Source organism: Pinus tabuliformis, chromosome Q (assembly GCF_031772625.1).
Source record: "Pinus tabuliformis cultivar Carrire ecotype Pingquan chromosome Q, CPIR1, whole genome shotgun sequence".
In the NCBI taxonomy this organism is placed as follows: domain Eukaryota; kingdom Viridiplantae; phylum Streptophyta; class Pinopsida; order Pinales; family Pinaceae; genus Pinus; species Pinus tabuliformis.
In genome coordinates, this window is record NC_142296.1 from 55,194,363 (window position 1) to 55,214,794 (window position 20,432).

A 20,432-nucleotide genomic window follows, 5' to 3' on the forward strand; every position below is an offset into this window, starting at 1 on the left:
TCTACATATATTGTGAAGAGGAAGAAGAAAAGGAACAAGAAACATCAAAAGAGGAGGATATATACCAAGAATCAACACCAGAGAAAGAAGAAATGAATCCAACCATATCTTGTAATGCATTGGCAGGAATTACCACTCCTCAAACTCTCAAGATAAAAGGACATATCAAGAAGAAAAAGGTAATAGTGTTGATTGATTCGGGTAGTACCCATAATTTTATTCATTGTAAGATAGCAAAGGAATTAAATTGCTTCATATATCCAACACCAGAGTGTCAAGTGATGGTTGCAAATGGAGGAACCATAAATTGCTCGGGAAAGTGCCATAATATCAAGCTATCCATGGGAGAATATGTATTGAATAGTCCAATGCTTTCCATTCCAATGGGTGGTGTTGATGTTGTACTAGGAGTCCAATGGTTGAAATCTTTGGGTACGATAGCTTTCAATTTTCAAGAACTTTTCTTGAAATTTTTTTCGGAAGGAAAGGAAGTTGAATTAAGGGGTATCGCAGGGAAACCAAGAAAGATAATCAGCTCTAATAGCATGACAAAGCTTCTAAAGAAAGAACAACGGGGCATAATTACACAATTATGTTCACTAGAGGTTCAAAGACCATCTATTTCTTCAAATCTCCAAAAAGTCTTGGACAATCATTCCAAGGTATTTGAGACTCCCAAAGGCCTCCCACCTATTTGTGATCATGATCATACTATTCATTTGATTCCAAGAAGTATTCCTCCAAACATTAGGCCTTACAGATATCCCTATGCCCAAAAGAGTGAAATTGAACGTATGGTTGGAGAAATGTTAGAGGTTGGTATAATTCAACCTAGTCAAAATTATTTCTTTGCTCCAGTAGTATTGGTGCACAAGAAGGATGGATCATGGCGCACGTGTCTAGATTATAGGGAGCTCAATAAGCTCACTATTAAAGATAAATTTCCCATTCCTATCTTTGATGAATTATTGGATGAATTACATGGAGCAATTTACTTCACCAACTTGGATCTTCATTCAAGATATCATCAAATAAGAATGAAGACTGAAGACGTTCCAAAAACATCATTTAGAACTCATGAGGGTCATTATGAATTTTTGGTCATGCATTTTGGCCTTACCAATGCACCTTCTAGATTTCAAGGTTTGATGAATTCCATTTTCAAACCCTCCCTTAGAAAATTTGTGTTAGTATTTTTTGATGATATACTAATCTACAGCAAGTCTTGGAAGGATCATGTCGACCATGTTGACAGGGTGCTCAATCTATTAGAAGAGAAACAATTATATGCAAAAACCTCCAAATGTTTCTTTGGAGTACAAGAGGTGGAATATTTGGGTCATATTGTATTTCATGAAAGTGTTAATGTAGACCCTAGCAAAATTAGAGCCATTAAGGAATGGAAAATCCCCACATCCATAAAGCATCTACGAGGATTTCTCGGGTTGACAGGGTATTATCGCAAGTTTGTTAAGAATTATGGGAAAATAGTAGCACCTCTACCAACATTACTGAAGAAAGATGCATTTTCTTGAACTTCAGAAGCAACGAAAGCCTTTGAACATCTTAAAGAGGCAATGTGCCAAGCACCGGTCTTAGCTACGCCAGACTTCACAAAAACCTTTATTGTGGAATGTGATGCCTCAAGAAATGGAATTGGTGTTGTTTTAATGCAAGAAGAAAGACCCATTGTTTTCAAAAGTCGTTCAATCAAAGGAAAGTATTTACACAAAGTTATTTATGAGAAGGAAATGTTGGAAATACTACATGCACTTAAGAAATGGCGACCTTACCTAATGGGAAGACACGTCAAGGTAAAAACAGATCATGATAGTCTTAAATATTTTTTAGAACAAAGATTATCTTTAGAAGAGATGCAAAAATGGGTTACAAAGATGTTGGGTTATGACTTTGAAATCATCTACAAAAAAGGGAAGCAAAATGTTCTTGCAGATGCACTCTCAAGAAAGGACTCTCAAGAAAGGATGAGGATGTGGAAGTATTGCTTTGCGCCATTTCTATTATCCAACCAAAATGGATAAACGAAGCAAGAGATGAATGGAAGAATGACGAAGAAGTGTGGGAACTCATTCAAAAGTTACAACAAGACCCCAGTATATCTGATACATTTAGCTAGAATAATGATTTGTTATGGTACAAAGACCGCTTATACCTCTGTAAAAATTCCCAACTCAAACAAAAGATTCTTATGAAATTGCACACCTCACCCTTAGGAGGGCACTCAGGATTTTTAAAAACTTACCACAGGGTTAAGAAGGAAAATTTTTAGGATGGCCTTAAATCTGATATTCAAAAGTTTGTGGCGGAATGTTTAGTTTGCCAACAAAATAAAGTTGAAACAATTAAGACCCCAAGTCTATTACAACCTTTATCCATTCCAAGTCAATGTTGGGAGGAGGTTTCAATGGATTTTATCACAGGTTTACCCAAGTCCAAAGGAAAGAGTGGCATCATGGTAGTAGTTGATAGACTTACCAAGTATGCACACTTTTGTGCATTATCTCGTCCCTTTAAAGCCAGTACAGTTGCTACTACATTTATGGAAACAATTCAAAAGCTACATGGAAACCCAAAGATTATTGTAAGCGACAAAGATCCCATTTTCAATGGAAATTTTTGGACATAATTATTTTCTTGTCTAGGTATTCAGTTAGCTCATAGCTCATCTTATCATCCTCAATCTGATGGGACAACTGAAATAGTGAACAAATGTTTGGAAGAATATCTTCGTTGCTTTGTATCTGATAAACAGACACAATGGGTCAAATGGTTTCCTCTGGCTGAATGATGGTATAACACTTCCTTCCATAGTGCATCAAAAATGACCCCATTTGTGGCACTTTATGGATATCATCCATCGTCCATCACATCATATTTAAGAGGAAATTCTAAGGTTCAAGCAATGGAAGATCACATTGAGCATCAACAAGTTCTCCAACTCTTAAAGCGCAGAATAGAATGAAACAACAGGCAAATCAACATCGTAGCGAAAGAAGTTTTGATGTAGGTGACTGGGTATTTCTACGGCTACAACCATACAAACAAATGTCCCTCAAGTAAGCTAAGAAGGATAATAAATTATCACCAAAGTATTATGGTTCGTACAAGGTGTTGCAAAAGATTGGTACTATGGCATACAAATTGGAGCTTCCTACAGCTTTCCGAGTGCACCCAGTTTTTCATGTATCATGCTTAAGCTCCCAGTTCAAACAATATTGCTAGAACTTGACGAGGAAGGAAAAATCATATTGGAACCTGAAGCAGTCACAGAAATAAGAACTCGACAACTACGAAATCGATCAATTTCAGAGTATCTCATCAAGTGGAAGAACTTACCTATTGAAGATTCCACATGGGAGGATGAGAATTTTATACAAAAGCATCCAAAATTACTCAAACGTTGGGGACAACACTTTTCTGAAGGAGAGGGGCATGTTAGGTCCCTATAATACTAGTGTATTCCCTTATTATTATTGTCATTGTATCCCCTTATTGTTATTGTTGTGCCCATGTTGTCCCCATATTGTTATTATTGTGCCCATAGAAGCCCACTATTGTTATTGTTGTGCCCTTACATTATTATTGTTATGCCAGCTTTAACTATATTGTGAACCCTTAGACTCTTATATATAGGAAGGAGGTCTTGTCATTTCTATCATCCAAGAATTGTTCATTTGTGTAATGTAAAAGAGGTTGTCCCCTCGAAGAGACTGATTTTGAAGTCGTTGATCTATCTTTTCTTCTATTTTGTGAGTTAGTTGCATAACAACTGGTTTATACTTTGAATATATCATTGAAATTTGCTCATTTATTCATATGTTTTCTTAATTCATGAAAGCAAGTTATTTTTTACAAACACTCAACTTAACTTAATCTCGTAGAAACTCATATCATATAGCTTTTCATTAGGGACCAACTCCCTTAGCTTACCTAGGAGAGTGCTTTAACGAAGAAAGCTAGGAATAGGTGCCAACCCCATCTCTTAGTTTTGCCACCAACCAAACCTTGTGGGGTTAAGGGCTTTTCTCACTTAGGTGTGTCTGGAAGGTGACACTTAACAATATCGAACCAGCCAATTTTGTACAGTGTTATCAAGGACCCTTTGAACACATTTTTTTTTAAGTAATGATTTATGGTTGGGGAAGCCTAGTATTTTACAATATTTCCCTACTTGTGCTATGCAATTAATGGTAATGTTATTGTCATTTATATTTCATTTTCATCCTCTTACTTAAATTTTTAACATTACCATTAATTGAATCGGGATGTTTGAGTGGTTCCAAACTCATTGGATTTCATATGGAGAAAGTAGCATTTTAAATCCCATTCAAAATCCAACAAACTTAACAGTTTTTTAGGATTCAAGATTGGGGAGATTGCAATGTTCCCTTTGGATTTTGTCATGTACGAGGGTATGGAACTAACATAAAATCAAGAGCACTAACCCATCTATGTACCTTAATGTTAGTGGCATTGTTTGTTAAACTCCTCTATCATGATCCTACTAAAAATGTATCCATCTCTAAAACAAAATCTTGACTTAACATGCTAAGCTTTTTCTATCTTATTCTAATGCTTAGGGTGATATTGATGACAAAGATCCCAATTTAGGCAAAGATGTTGATGATATGTAGGTATTTGTAGTAACATGATTTTATTTGGACGCTAGAGGCCATCCAGGGCCTTCTTGTTGATATATTTTCGATTCAGAGATGGATTGGACTCAGTGTTATTTTGGTTATTTTCACCCTTACCTGCTATATAAATGAGAACTTTTGCTTATTTGTGTATAAATGGTTTGGATTCATATGGATGCACACAAATATATATATTTTTCTTTAAAATTTGAATATTTTATGTGTTTTTGCTTGACCAGTTTTTTGGTCCATTTTTTACCGATTCTGATTGGTTCTTGGTTGAGGGGTCTACCAATTCGATGACCGGTCTGATTTTGATAACACTACAATAAGCAATTAACTCCTCTACTTCAGTGAAGACCCATAGAAGGAACTAAGCACTCTTGATTTGGGTGTAGTTATCTAAAGGGAATCCTTCCATAGCCTTTTAGGAGAGAGCTGGGTTTAAAAAGTGGGGACTTGGGCTGAGGTGACAATGGGTCCTTGTCTTGTGTGTGCCAATCTTAACAGGTTACAAGGACCTTGGCAATCCTCCTAATATGATTGGTAACATGTCCAAGTAGATGAAATCAATTGGCAGATCATGTATGAAGATTGAGTTTTAGAGATACAAAATTTGGCTATTATATTGTTGTTCTAGGTTGCCAACATTTTCATGTGAGAGGATTTGAAGCACATTTCCTTCCTTTATTCAGCGAAGATGAAGAGGTTGGTTTAAAAACAACAAAAAAACTTGCAAAAAGGGTTTATTTTTAGTACATAATTATTTTTCAGCCGTCGTGGCTTAAAACCTTTAATACAAAACTTTATCTAATAAAAAAAATACATATACAATTACACACTATCTTTTGTGCTAAGTTCTTCCATGTTTGTAAGAATGTTGAAGAAATCTCTATCATGAATCATGATGTTGTTATTAGTGTTATGTGTGTATATAAAACATGCATGCATGCATACACATAACTTTTTATATAGAAAGAGATTATTGTATGTCTAAAGCCTTTAGTAATATTTCATTCCTACATGCTATTGTAAAACTAATGCAACTTTCAACACTTGAAAGTCAAGAGCATTCTCTACATATACTAGGACTCTAATAGTTGCAAAAACCATACCAATTGTAGAAGCAGCTCATAGTAATCAAAGTACATCCGCTTCTCTGCATCAAGAAATGCAAAATCGTATCTGCAAAAGAGTAGTCAGGATGTGATGTTTATCTCCTTGAATTAAAAATGTCATATACATAGCATACTATAGATAATAATCATAACCAAAGTTTGATGAATAAAGAAACACTCGTAGAAATCATTAGAAGGACCACATAATGTTAAGAAGGAACAAACTTAAAAATAACAAAATAGAAAGAAATTATCTATGATGGGAAACAGTTTACAAAAGTTTAACTTATGGTTAGAGAGATAAGATGAGCATAAATAATATTGCTTCATCCTGTAAAGTGTGTGGTTTCATTACTTTTAAAACAATAGTTATAGCCTCAAACATTAATAGAAGTTTATCTCTAGACCCTTCATGTTATATTTTGTACATAAAATTGAACTAGAGTAAAGGAGTCCACATATCCTTGAGGAGCCTATTATCACACAAACTCACATTTCTTGAGATAAAATTTGAAAGCTCAAGTGTGATCCAAAACTCGAGAGGGAGGCCATTGTCACCTTACCAATCCTCTTATGACATTAGGTTGGCTCTCCTTCGGCTGAAGGGAGGCTTCTCTAGGTTAAGATTGCTAGGATTTTAAGGCAATGAAGATCAAAGAGATATGAAGAATGAATCTAACAAAATGGTTTGAAGGAGTTTTGGAATATGACGTTTGATGGGAGGACCAGAAACTAACCTCTTTTCATTTGGCATATGGGGTTAACTAGGTCGCCGTCGAAAAGGTACAAATGGACTACGGGTGATGACTAGGGTTGTCCATTACTAACACTAGTAGATCCTTCTATTATTTTTTAAAGCCTCAAGATAACTTCAAGAGGAGGTTTTCTACTAGAACTCTTCCTATAGTTTACAATATAGGATCTATATGTTACATTGTGAGTCCCTAGACAATCACAAAGTTCAAGACCACATAGGCATGAATTGTAAACCTTATCCTTGATGAGGTGTTGTCAAGATCCACTAATGAATTGTTAGAGAGATCTAGATCTAGAATGGTTAACCCCCCTGGTAAGGTGAGAAAATAAAATTACAGTCAAGATCAGTGAACTTTCCATATCACCCCTTTGTCTATACTAAATTGTAATACTCACAAACTTGAAAGCAGGAAGCATAAAAATTTAATTTGCACTTACCTGAACTGCTAGCTGATCCCGTGAAGTTGACGATACTGCTGCTGTTTTGCTCTACTGCTGCTATTTTGCTCCAATTACCCAGGGAGACCAATTCCACCCAGCCTGATTGAGCAGAGGCTGGCTGCTCAATCCAGCAAGCTTCTCACAGAAGCCCACTGTCCCGCGTGCCTAGAACCTTAGACGGATTAAAGCTCTTCCAATGGATAATTATCTTCCTCCTGGTTTTCTCCTGGTGAATTTCTGCTTCTGGTTCTTTCTGCTCCTCTCTTGTTTCCCCCCCCCCCCACTCTCGGTTCAGGCCTCCGGTTTTATCTACGGGCCTGGCGGTGGCCGCCCTCCTACCTGCAGCCACCGCCTTCCCTCGTCCCGACACTTCTTCCACGCATTTATGCTCTCAGATATTTTCCCTGTCAAATGCGCTCTGTTATAAATTTTCAGTTGATTTTAAGCGCCCCCTTTTAAAAGGGTCCTTCATTGATTTTTGGTATTTTTAGCATATAGTTTAGTTTTAAGTTTTAATTTATATATGTTATAAAGTTTAATTATATATTTTATAAAATTTAATTTATATATGTTTATAAAGTTTAATTATATTTATAAAACTTAACATATTTATTATTTAAATTTCATCATATTTGTTTTATTATAAAGTTTAAAACTTTATATAGTGGATCAATTTAGATGGGCCGTTACATACACCCCCCCTTCTGAAAACTTCGTCCCGAAGTTAGAGTTTTAGGTTCAAGGTTTTAATGGACATGACCTTTTTCTATCCAGGTCCCCAAGCTATTCAAAATCATCCTATCCTCCCTAATCTCTTCTGCTCCCATCCTATCCGTCCTCTACCGGAGTATGCCATGGCGTCAGTTTTACTGACCTGACCATTCATAAACTCTAAGGTGACAGCGTCGGCTATACCGACCTGATTCCCAGTAGGCATCCGGCAGTCATCATCACACGTCTAGGGGAGCGTGATCCGCACAGTCCTCCCATGACTCCAGGGTTCGAAGGATAAACGGTGGGCAACACCTCCACCCCTCCTAGTAGGATTTAGGGTTAATACCCTATCATAGAATCACTTGGAGCTTTAATTGTTCTGAGGTTCTGTCGTCACGTGGTCATCCCGGTAACTGTGTATTACCTGCAATCAGACGCTTATCCATGCATTCGTAAAATGTGCATCAGCATATTCAAAATAACTCACATATTATTCCCTTATGAATTCACCTATGATACTATAATACAACATATTTTGCCATATTCCATGCATGTCTTTTGACGTTCATCTAGAATGTATTCACTTCCTGATTTCTATCCCATTGATCATATTTGACAAAAATAAATAAATCCGATCTATAAATAAATGTCTTTACTTTAACAACTATAACTTAGTAAAATGAACCACATATATTGTTTTGGTATCCATGTACCAGCAGGAATTTAAACATATATTATGCCATAAAGTTTCATGTTTATCCATAATCATTCAAAATGTTTCTGAGTCTCTGATTGTAGTGAAGTAAATATATACTAAACATAGTGTAAAGTTCTTCAAAATGGACATAAATTAGGGTATCTCTGACATATGTCCTCTGTATTTTCCCAAGTTGTTGATCCAGGACTATACTTGTCCCATTGGACCTTAACTTGGTCCACCAGACGGTTCCTCAGTTGTTGAACTCTACGTTCCAGTATACGTAACGGTTCGACCGTTATGACTCCCTCGTCCGATACCTGCAATTCTTTCCACTGGAGGTTATGAGATAGATCAGCTATATAATGTCTTAATACAGAAACATGAAATACATTATGAATTCTATGCAGGTGAGGTGGCAGGGCAAGACGATAGGCAACAGGTCCAACTCTTTCCACGACTTTAAACGGTCCTATAAATCAGCGTGACAACTTTGTCCCTTTTCCAAATCGAATAGTACTTTTATTTGGTTTGATGCGGATGAAGACCTGATCCCCTACTTCATACTTCCTATCAGTTCGGTGAGCATCAACATAACTCTTTTGTCTATCCTGTGCTTCCTTTAATTGTTGTTTAATCTGTCTGACCTGCGCTTCCATTTCATGGATTAATTCTGGTCCTATTATCACTCGATCTTCTAACCTGTCCCAACTTAACGGTGTTCTGCAAGGTCTGCCATATAAAGCTTCAAATGGAGGCATCCCAATCGAACTGTGGTAACTGTTGTTGTATGCGAATTCGACTAAGGGTAAATACTTTTCCCAGTGTGATTGTTGATCCATTACATACATTCGCAACATATCTTCAAGTACTTGATTTACTCTTTCAGTTTGCCCATCAGTCTCAGGATGGTAAGCAGTGCTTAAATTTAGCTGAGTACCTAACGCTGTTTGCATGCAAGTCCAAAATCTGGAAGTGAATCGCGAATCTCTATCGGATATAATCTTCTTAGGTACTCCATGAAATCTGATAATTTCATTTATGAATACTCGAGCTACGTCAGCAACATCGTAAGTATCTCTTACCAGAATGAAATGGGCGCTTTTTGTTAATTTATCCACCACTACCAGAATGGCATTGTGTCTTTGAGAAGTAAGAGGTAGTCCAGTGATAAAATCCATAGAAATGGTCTCCCATTTAGACATAGGAATGTCGTGGGGTTGTAAGAGGCCCGCTGGGTGACAATGATCTGCCTTTACTTGCTGACATTCCAAACATTTTGCAACAAATTGAGTGATATCACGTTTCATGCCTGCCCAAAAGAAGAGTTTCTTGGTATCCGCATACATTTTCCCTACTCCAGGATGAGCACAATATACTGCTTTGTGGGCTTCCCCAAGGATGGTATCTCGAAGATCTTTATCATCAGGAATGTACATCCTTCCATGGAATCGTAAGATCCCATCGTTTTCTAATTCATAACCCTCAAATTTAGATTCTTTTGCCTTAATACCCTCAAGACTTGCTCTCACCTTTAAATACCAGCTGTCTTTTATAAGATGATCCAGTACTCGTTGTCTTAAGTCCACTTTAATGGGTATGAGAGAAAATATCCGAGGTCTCCTGCTTAAGGCATCGGCTACTACATTTTCCTTTCCTTTAATGTATGATATTCTGAAGTCATATTCACTTAGGAATTCACTCCATCGCCTTTGCCTGGAATTTAAGTCTCTTTGGGTGAACAAATATTGTAGACTTTGATGGTCGCTTTTAAGTGTAAAATTTCGTCCCACTAGATAGTGTCTCCAAATCTTTAAAGCTAGCATTACAGCAGCCAATTCTAAATCGTGAGTAGCATAGAGTTCTTCATGAGGTTTTAGCTTTCAGGAAGCATAAGCTATCACTCCCTTATCCTGCATCAATACTGCACCCAGCCCTTGCTTGGATGCATCAGTACATACCGTAAAGTCTTTGCCCATATCAGGGACTCTTAGGATTGGTGCACTAGTGAGTAGTCTTTTGAGTTCAGAGAATGCTTTATTACATTCCTCGGTCCACTCATACTTAACACCTTTACGCTGAAAGGTTGTGATTGGCTTTGCGATTTTGGAGAATCCCTCCACAAATCTCCGGTAATAACCGGCTAAACCCATAAAGCTTCGTATCTCATGTGCATTTTTCGGTATTGGCCATTCCATGATCGCTTTTACCTTCTCAGGATCTACTGAAATCCCTTCACCTGATATGATCTTTTCCTGAAAAAAAGAACACTTGGATAGTTTTCCATATAACTGACGTTCTCTAAGGCAGGACAATACTATCCGCAAATGATCTTCATGCTCTTCTTCATTCTTGGAATAGATGAGAATATCATCTAAAAAGACTTGTACAAATTTATCAAGATATTGACAGAAAACACTGTTCATAAGATTCATGAACACGGCTGGCGCATTTGTTAACCCAAATGGTACCACAGTAAATTCATAATGTCCAAAACGTGTCCGGAATGCAGTCTTAGAGATATCATTATCAGAAATCCTTAGCTGATGATACCCTGATCGAAGATCAATTTTTGAAAAGACAGCAGCTCCTTTCATTTGATCGAAAAGATCATCGATTCGCGGCATAGGGTATTGATTCTTTACTGTAGCTCGATTCAAGTCTCGATAATCTATGCATAATCTTAAGGATCCATCTTTCTTCTTCACAAAAATTACAGGAGCGCCCCAAGGTGAGGTACTAGGCCGAATATGCCCTATATCAAGTAGTTCCTTCAACTAGATTTGCAATTCCTGAAGTTCTGGAGCTATCATTCTATAAGGCGTTTTAGAGATCGGTTGGGTACCTGGCTTTAATTCAATAGTGAGATCCAATTCTCTTACCGAGGGTAATCTAGGTAGTTCCTTTGGAAATACATCCGGGAACTCGGCTAACACCGGATATTGTTCTAAGGATGGCCCTTTTTCTTGGCTTACTTCGTGAATTGCATAAGCCTAACAACCCTTTCTTAAACAACGCTTCACCTGCATTGCCGAAATGTAGCGTAAAGAAACTTCCCTCTTGATTCCTTGAATTTGGATTACTTCTCCCTCATCATTTATGCCCAGAATCCTTTTTCCATGACAGTCCACCCAAGCTTGGTGAGCTTCCAGCCAATCCATACCTATGATAAGATCATACGTTCCTAAGGCTGTGACATAGACTTTCAGTTTAGTCGAACAGACCCCTAGCTCAATTTTGCATTGATCCACACTCAAGCCCACGGTTTGGAGTTCTCCTGAGGCCATTTCCACTTGGTGGAAATCATTTTGTCTACGAGCTGCCAGCCCACATTTGTTTAATGCATATGACGAAATGAAACTATCTGTGGCACCAGTATCAAATAAGATTTTGAGTTTTATGCCATTGATAATACCTGAAGATTCCACTACAGTGGATTGATGGGCTGCTTGGTCGTGGTTGACTACTGCATGAATTCTATGATTACTTCGATTAGCTGATATCGGCTCCTTCCCAATCCTATGCAATATATTCGATGAAGCTTCTGGGCAGTCACGCTGGAAATGCGGTCCCCCACATCCCCAACAATTGAGCTGCGTTGATCCCCTTGAATCAAGGTGTGAATTTCTAGAGAACGAGCCGCGTCCTCCCATGTTGATTCCTCTCGCACTCCTTCCTCTACCGACAGTCCCTCGCGATGCCCATGGTCTGGTGTTGGACGATTCCGCTGCTATAGTGTTTACTGCCATGGGAACTCTTGTCCCCACATTTGGGGTAAACCTGTTACCGTAAGGTGGCCTCGAGCTACCTCCTCTGAAGAAGTTCCGGGGAGCCTTCCCTGGAAATCCTGATTGTAAAGGCCCTGCTGGCCCCATATCTTTTTTGATTCCAAGGTGCTCTTCTGCATAACGACCACATTCGACTGCCTCAGCTACTGATGAGGGTTTCCACATGCTTACCAAGGCTCTGATGCGAGGATTTAACCCAAATATGAAGCGTTCAGCTTGACGTTCATCAGAATCTAAGTAGTGAATGTATTTTACAAGTTCCATAAACCTTATCTCGTATTCTTCCACCGTTTTATTTCCCTGAATTAATGTATGGAAGGCTCTGGCTTGCTGTTGTTGAAAGTATGGAGGCAAATACTTTGCGCAGAACCTTTCCTCAAATAGTTCCCAAGGGACATTATCCGATGTAAGGTGCAGCTGCTTTTCCAGATTTCCCCACCAAATCAAGGCACTTTCCTTTAGTTGAAACACGGCAATTTTTGTTTTTGCTGAAGGCGAATATTCTCTTAACCTAAAGCATCGGTTCATTCCTTCCAACCATGCTTCAGCGCGTTCACCTGCTCGACCTCCTGAGAATTCTGGGAGTCTAATTTTCTGAAGCTCCCTAGAAATGTCTTCTCTCGATCTTCTGGGCTCAAAATTATTTGGTTCCGCTGAACTGGTGGTTACATGCTGAAATTCCTCTTTGGTTTTAGCCTTAGTTGATTCTTTTAATGTTTCCAATAAGGCTTCCAAAGAGTTCATTATCATAGTCAACTCTGGCGCTGGGGCGATTGGTGCTGATGATGGTCTTGGCGGTGACGATGGTGATGGGGATGATGATGGCGACGGTGGCGGCATTAATGGTGGTGATGCTGCCTGACCACGTCGTCGTCGCTCATACGTCCTTACCATTGTAATGGTTCCTAAACACACATAATAAAATTCCGTCAAATTTTGAGGTGGATCATCGAATTTTAACACACAATTTTCTTTTGCAACTTCACATTCCTAAACGGGTATAGTTTTGCTATTTTTACCCGCTAGGCGGATCTTACTGGTACCGAGGTCAAGGAGGGTGGTCTCGCGACCTCCTTGTCCTAATGCAGGGTATTCTATCCTAATATGAATAATGCAGAAGTGTATGGTTATTAGCTCCTAAGGTAAGACATCTAAAGTTTATTTACCTAATAACATCCACAAAATGAAAATGTTAGATGTCTCATTTACAATGTACATCGGTAACATACCTGTCATACCTCAATCTGACTATTACATTTAAGGGAGGTCATATATATCTATATCCCGAATATATTACATGGATATGGATTAAATCCATAAAAAGAAGGGTTGTTTTGTTTCCATATTAGTTTGACCTTTAGCCATAAAATTTACCATAGACATGTCCTGATTAAAATCTAGAGGAGACACAGTTCATCAGTGTATCATAAAAGTAGATTGGATTTAAACGGAGAAAAAAATAAATTAGGATAAAATGTGATTTATGATTTCGAGAACCAGTTCTGTTCAAAAAATGGTTCCGTCCACGGATGTAATTAGTACAATTTTGTCCTCTAACTGATGCTTTGGAAAGTAGTTTTTACAAATTGCACTTAATACTTTAATGGTTGATGCAAAACGCTATTTGACTGCAATAGGATTTATAGAGGATTCATACACATTTATAATTCTACATTAACGAAATCCTTTTATTCACATTCAACACTGATGTACTTAGCAGTCCCAGGAGACTCATTTTATTTCTGCTCTACAAATCTGGAAATCACAGAAACTCACCATATTCCAGATCTGCCCTAAGAACTAGAAGTCTAGATACACTGTTTTCATACCTAAATCCTAGACTTGAGTTTGAAGCTATAAAACTGCAAGTTGAACCCTCTAACAGCATACTTTAAGACTCAAGAGCAGATTTATATGTGTGTAAAAATCTGTCTGCCAAACAGCTAACAGAACCTTGAGATTGTACCTTCATCACAGATCATTTTCAGCCCATAAACACAAGTCATACTTATCATCCCATTTGAATAGGTTGATGTATATATACTGAGCTAAATGTCATTCAACCCAAGAAACCATTTTATAGTACCATCTAGATGCATGCAAGTTGTAACTACGAATATTTTATGACAATGCTATTGACATACTATAAAATGAATTATATTTGTCATCAAGAAAATGTAACCAAATTTATTCAAGTGTCACGCACCAAAGGGTTATTCCATTAGTGTTTGTACCATTAATGGATTAGAGCATATATATAATTGTATCAGTTATTTCTTCTTGCTAAATCCAATTTTATCCAGTCTTTAGTACCATCAAATTTAATTGAATGAGAAATGAAACATGAATAGATGAATCTTCATACTCTATTGTATCAAAGTTTTAACTAGCGTTATGATAATAAAATGGGACAGCATTTTATTTATTTCACAAACCATGTGTTTAAATATTCAGTAAATGTTGTTGCTACTTAAACATAGTTCGTGTTGAAGGAGGGCTAAGTATGAGCAAGAAAATCAAGATTCGTTTGGCAAATGGAGTTGGTCTATGGACCTAGCAGAATTTCACCTCATTGTTTTCCTGGCCACTAAAAAAAAAAAAATGCCATCTGGTTCTTTGTCCTATTCGCTAGAATTAATCCTAATGTGCCAAACAGTGCTCTTGCAGAATCTATCCAAGGAATTTCAGTGATTTATTTCTGCCAAAGAGTTTTAAAAGAAAAAGTAGGGTTGTTTTTTTTTCTTGGCAATGATTTTCAGAAATATAACCCTACAGCGAGGAAAAACTCCTTTAAATCTTTAGTGCTTTCCCTATTTTTTTAATATGATCAAGTGAATCCCAGCTGGAAAAATGTGTATCAAATATCAATGCAAATCCTTTGAGCGGACATTCCAGCCATTAAGACAATTGTTATGATTGCCCCAGATGTGTGATTCAATGTGGACCTGTAAACTAAAGAAAAATGAGCCCAAAATGAAGATTGTATATCTAAGCAAAGCCTACACGAATTTCAGTCCAAGCAATAATAAAATATGAGAGGCTTAGCACTGCATGGATCTGTGGAAAGGTTAGAACCAAGCTGAGATCGCATGGGCTCTCAGTAGCATCGATTCCCGTGCTGTAACAATGAGGTTAACTTGTTTCAGCGTGACCATGTGTAATACTCATTTACGACCAAGACTACGAGAATGGACATCAAAAAATTTTCAAAAGTAAAACCCGATAACAGCAGAGGATAGCCAAAGCACAGATTTTTCTATTAGTTATATGCGAATTTATCGTAGATTGCTTTTTAATCAATATCGGTCTTTAAAAGTTTTGAATCATATTTTAATATGACTCGGTCGGTTGGGCTACGCCTGCGCAGGTTCGAACCCTGCTGTCGACGCCAAATCCCAAAACGAATCCTCAAGAATATTAGGTCAACCCCCGCCGCGAGGAAAGGGTTCTCAAACTGCTGATCGAGGGCAAATCCCTGTACAAAATGTCTTTGTTCTGCAATTTTCGGTCTGATGATACCAGGGGCTTTGGCATCTGCGTGGTTAGAAACATTACCCTTTTAACTAATTAAATTGATTACGGATTAATAGAAATTCACAGCAATTTCGGTTTATTATTGGGTCACGTGTTCCATCCACGCTCACTTAACCAGAGATTTGAAATTCTAGCCGTCAGACAGATGCTCAGACAGCCGTTTATACGCTCAGACAGAGGTTTATACGAAATTCTAGCTGTGTAGGGCCTGTGAGGTCCCGAAGGGTTTGAACGACGGCTCCGATACCATGTGTAATACTCATAAACTTGAAAGCAGGAAGCATAAAAATTTAATTTGCACTTACCTGAACTGCTAGCTGATCCCGTGAAGTTGACGATACTGCTGCTGTTTTGCTCTGCTGCTGCTGTTTTGCTCCAATTACCCAGGGAGACCAATTCCACCCAGCCTGATTGAGCAGAGGCTGGCTGCTCAATCCAGCAAGCTTCTCACAGAAGCCCACTGTCCCCCGTGCCCAGAACCTCAGACGGATTAAAGCTCTTCCAATGGATAATTATCTTCCTCCTGGTTTTCTCCTGGTGAATTTCTGCTTCTGGTTCTTTCTGCTCCTCCCTTGTTTTCCCCCCCCCCACTCTCGGTTCAGGCCTCCGGTTTTATCTACGGGCCTGGCGGTGGCCGCCCTCCTACCTACAGCCACCGCCTTCCCTCGTCCCGACACGCCTTCCACGCATTTATGCTCTCAGATATTTTCCCTGTCAAATGCGCTCTGTTATAAATTTTCAGTTGATTTTAAGCGCCCCCTTTTAAAAGGGTCCTTCATTGATTTTTGGTATTTTTAGCATATAGTTTAGTTTTAAGTTTTAATTTATATATGTTATAAAGTTTAATTATATATTTTATAAAATTTAATTTATATATGTTATAAAGTTTAATTATATATTTTATAAAATTTAATTTATATATGTTTATAAAGTTTAATTATATTTATAAAACTTAACATATTTATTATTTAAATTTCATCATATTTGTTTTATTATAAAGTTTAAAACTTTATATAGTGGATCAATTTAGATGGGCCGTTACATAAATGCCCAAACCAAACAAGCATAAGCACCCGATTGCAAAATGATCAAATTACCTTTTGAATAGCAACCCACATTCATTCAAGTGTAAATAACAAATGGTGAGAGGCACATCGCTGATGCAAATGCCAGAGGAACATGGCATATCATCGTTAAATAGTGACTATCAAGGGTTGTTAGCATGGTTGGCTCCAACTGGCTGTCAAATGGAGGAAAAAAGAAATTCTCCTATGTGTTTAACCATTTTGGTGGGTAACAATGCCCTCAAGGCCTCAGCTGTTTTGGACCACCTAGCAAAACCATCTCAAACTCAAGTGAAAGAAACCATTCATTATAGATTAAGACCATAAATGCATCTAAGTCAATCGTACTTAAGTGTTATAGCATATTAATATTTCAAACTAGGATCACCTTCATAATATCTAACTAGACCAATTCCTGTAAAAGTGTTGCCTACCTTTGTAGGGGTGTCTAAGTAGTCAACCCTATTAGAAACTTCCAGCCCCCAAGGGAAGGTGGCATTTCCAAGGTCAACTATTCAATCCATAGGCGTGAGTGAGAATAAGTGGAAATGGAGGGGAAGGACTTCATGGCCAAGTTCCATGGCCAAGGGACTAGCTAATGAGAGTTCACGTCCTTAGTGTATAGATGTAGTGAAGGGAGCAATTGTGAAGGCATGAGTTACCCCTATCAACCTGCTATTTCTACCCCTCTGGTGCACCTTTTACTTCTTTTTTATAATGTTTTTTTATTGGTGCATAGCTCAAGGATTAAAGCTTAATCTTTATGATGTAGAAATTTTTTTATTCCCCTTAATAAGATGAGGCAGTTTCTCACTCATCAAGGTTGAGACATGCAAGGGTTCATTTTGATGAGGTGGAGCATCAAGTGCTCAAGAATAGGGTGACGGTTAATGAATGGGGTAGAGCTAATGCTAGGATTTTGCCCACGTCCTAACTTTTGTCCCGACCATCTTTTGCATTTTGACTTTTGTTTTTCTTTCATTGTGACCATCTTTTGTTTTTCCATTCTTTTAGTTGCATCAACCTTCAAGGCAATGTTTCCCAACCTGACTCAAAGATGTGGATAAGTGAGTGCCAAATCCCAATGAACTAATCACAATTAACCCAAAGAATAGAGATGATATCGAAAGAAATAATGTGGCATGGTAAATGTTAAGTATGGAAAAGGAAAATGGACATGCTACTTCAATCCAATTTTTCCAAGTAGTGCTCCTCCTATAGCCCTAAGGCCTTAGGGGAGGTCCCAATAAACTAGGGATAAAGATTAGGCCCCTTGATAAGATGAGAGAACAAGTTTACAGTCAATATTGGTCAACCATCCAAATCACCCCTTTATCCATTCTAAATGTCCAAAACATTAAGTAAAAGCACTCGATTACAAAATGATCAAAGTACCTATTGAGTGGTAGACCACCTTTATCCAAGAGGAATGTCGAATGATGAGAGGTGTATGATTGGTGCAGTCGATGGAGGAAACCGACATATCATCATCAATGAGAAAATGTGTAGGATTGTTGGCTGGCTAGCTATCGAATATAGGAGAAAACGTTTTCTCCCATATGGTTACCAATTTTGATGGGTAACAAGACCCAAAACTAGTTTTTGTTAAAAGTGTAACTAGGTTCGGTCTTCATAATAACATGTAATTATGATTTTATGTAATGTGATCTCAAGAAGAAAATTAAATTTATTGTATTGCTTGCTTCATGGGTTTCATGAGCAAGAGATTTTATTTTTGAGTCAAGACTCCCGTTGAGAGTCTTTAGGAATTATTTGTTATCTAGTCACAAAATGATAGATTCATTGTCATGTAATGAAGTCATGTTACACTTTGTATAGAGTCAAACTTGTTTATGTAAAGTATCCTCCAAGACCTTGTCACTCATCCTCTTCAAGGCGGCCTACAACGATGGAAGAACATGCTAGAAGATGTCAGCCTAAATCTTGTGATCATGTTAGACTAAAGGACATGAGATGAAGTGCATATATAACCACATTCGGCCTCACTTAAAGGCAAGCAACTCGACATACATTCGGTGAAGAAGTGCAAAGAAGAAGGGCTACAAAGAGAAGTGCGAAAAAGTAATAAGGAAAGTTTCTTCTAGGTAAGCGAAGGAAGTTTCTTCTGGGCATAGCGAAGAAGGTTTCTTCTGGGGTCAACGAAGAAGAGTTTCTTCTGGGGCAGCGAAGAAGGTTTCTTTTGGGGCAGTGAAGAAGGTTTCTTTTGGGGCAGCGAAGGAAGGATTTTTCTGGGATACTTGTTCTGGGTAACCAAGAAAGAGATCTAGAGACTGAGTTTCTCTAGAGGAAAGCAATAAGATCATAGAGACCGAGTTTCTCTATAGGAAGTCGAGAAGAAGCCAATGTGAAGCATAGAGACCGAGTTTCTCTGGAAGGAGCCGAACAGAGCAGTTCAAGATCAAGAAGAAAGTAAAGAAAGGGAAGAGGCAGAGCATCAAGGTTAGTGACAAGGTTCTTGAGAGGATACTAGAGTCAAGGATCTTTTCCATGGTCTTGGTACTCATCAATTGAAGATCTAGAAGAAGAATTTTGATCGGGTTTCCCTCTCAAGAGGTGAGAGGTTTTGGCCCTGGCTGACAAGCCTACATACTATGTCACTTGTCTTTTATTGTGCATACTGGTAATTGTCTTGATGAAAAGAACACATTAATAACATAACGAAGAAAAGACTATAAGCTAAGAAGTAAAAGTATATCACAAGCAAAGAAATCTTTAACTATTCATGCCCTATATTTCTCAACAGTTTTGACCCTTTTTCACTCTCGCTCATGGTTGGAAATGTGAATTGCCCAATCCCAAAAATTTCCTTGTACAGAAAATGCCCTGCAAGGTATGCTCAATGTTTTTCTTAACTAAGGTGGGCATCATCATGAGGATTCCAACTAGTTGTCACATTCCCAATTTGGACCTACGACATTACCTATATGCCCATCTAAATCTTGCCACATTTGAGTTGGAAATGAGCTCAATTTTTGCTTGCATGTGTGTAGTCTTGCTTGATTGATGAATTTCAGCATCTGGGTTTTTCCCGAAATGTGATTTACTTGAACTTTGATATAAAATTTGTCCATGAATTCCAACCTTTCACCCTATTTTGCCACCTAGAAGCCCACATGCCACTTAGAGAGAGTACGCCCACCTTTTGACTGTAATTTTTAAATGATGCCTTCACCTTTTGCCAAAACTTTTATGTGGCATGTCATCTATTGTTCATTCTGAGCAATCTAAGACCCTATTGACTTTTTGACCTTGGCACTGTTGAACCCATTTTTTCAACATTCCAAGGAAGCAAGATCCAAAATCTTGAAGGAATTTTTGAAAGTCCGAGTCATCAGCCAGTGGTTTATTATGTCATTGTAAACCCATTCTGCAAGTTTGTAATATAAATGATACTAAGAAGATCATGTATTTATGTAACAACCTAGATAAGCCTATTATTTTGGCAACGAATTTCATGCTAGGAGGTTTGTCGTCTTACTAATTATTTGTGTTTCTAAACACAGATGATCGACAGAGTTTTTCCCTTCAGCCTCACCCCAAAGTTAGGGTGGAATTTGTCATCAAAGCCTTAAGTGAGTCCTAGTGTTTTAGTCGAGTCTATTGTAAAAGTGATTTGGGAATAATTTAAGCTAATTGGCTAA

General features: G+C 37.9%; 1 protein-coding gene across 4 annotated transcripts in view; it reads right to left on the reverse strand.

Moving 5' to 3' along the window:
* LOC149218269 (uncharacterized) overlaps positions 1-20,432 on the reverse strand; it is a 410,979-nt gene that overhangs the window by 58,146 nt on the left and 332,401 nt on the right. For all 4 annotated transcript variants that reach the window (XM_089382376.1, XM_089382377.1, XM_089382375.1 and 1 more), the window contains one exon: positions 5,774-5,843. In XM_089382376.1, coding sequence (XP_089238502.1) covers positions 5,774-5,843 — 70 coding nt within the window. The remainder of the gene's footprint in view (positions 1-5,773; positions 5,844-20,432) is intronic.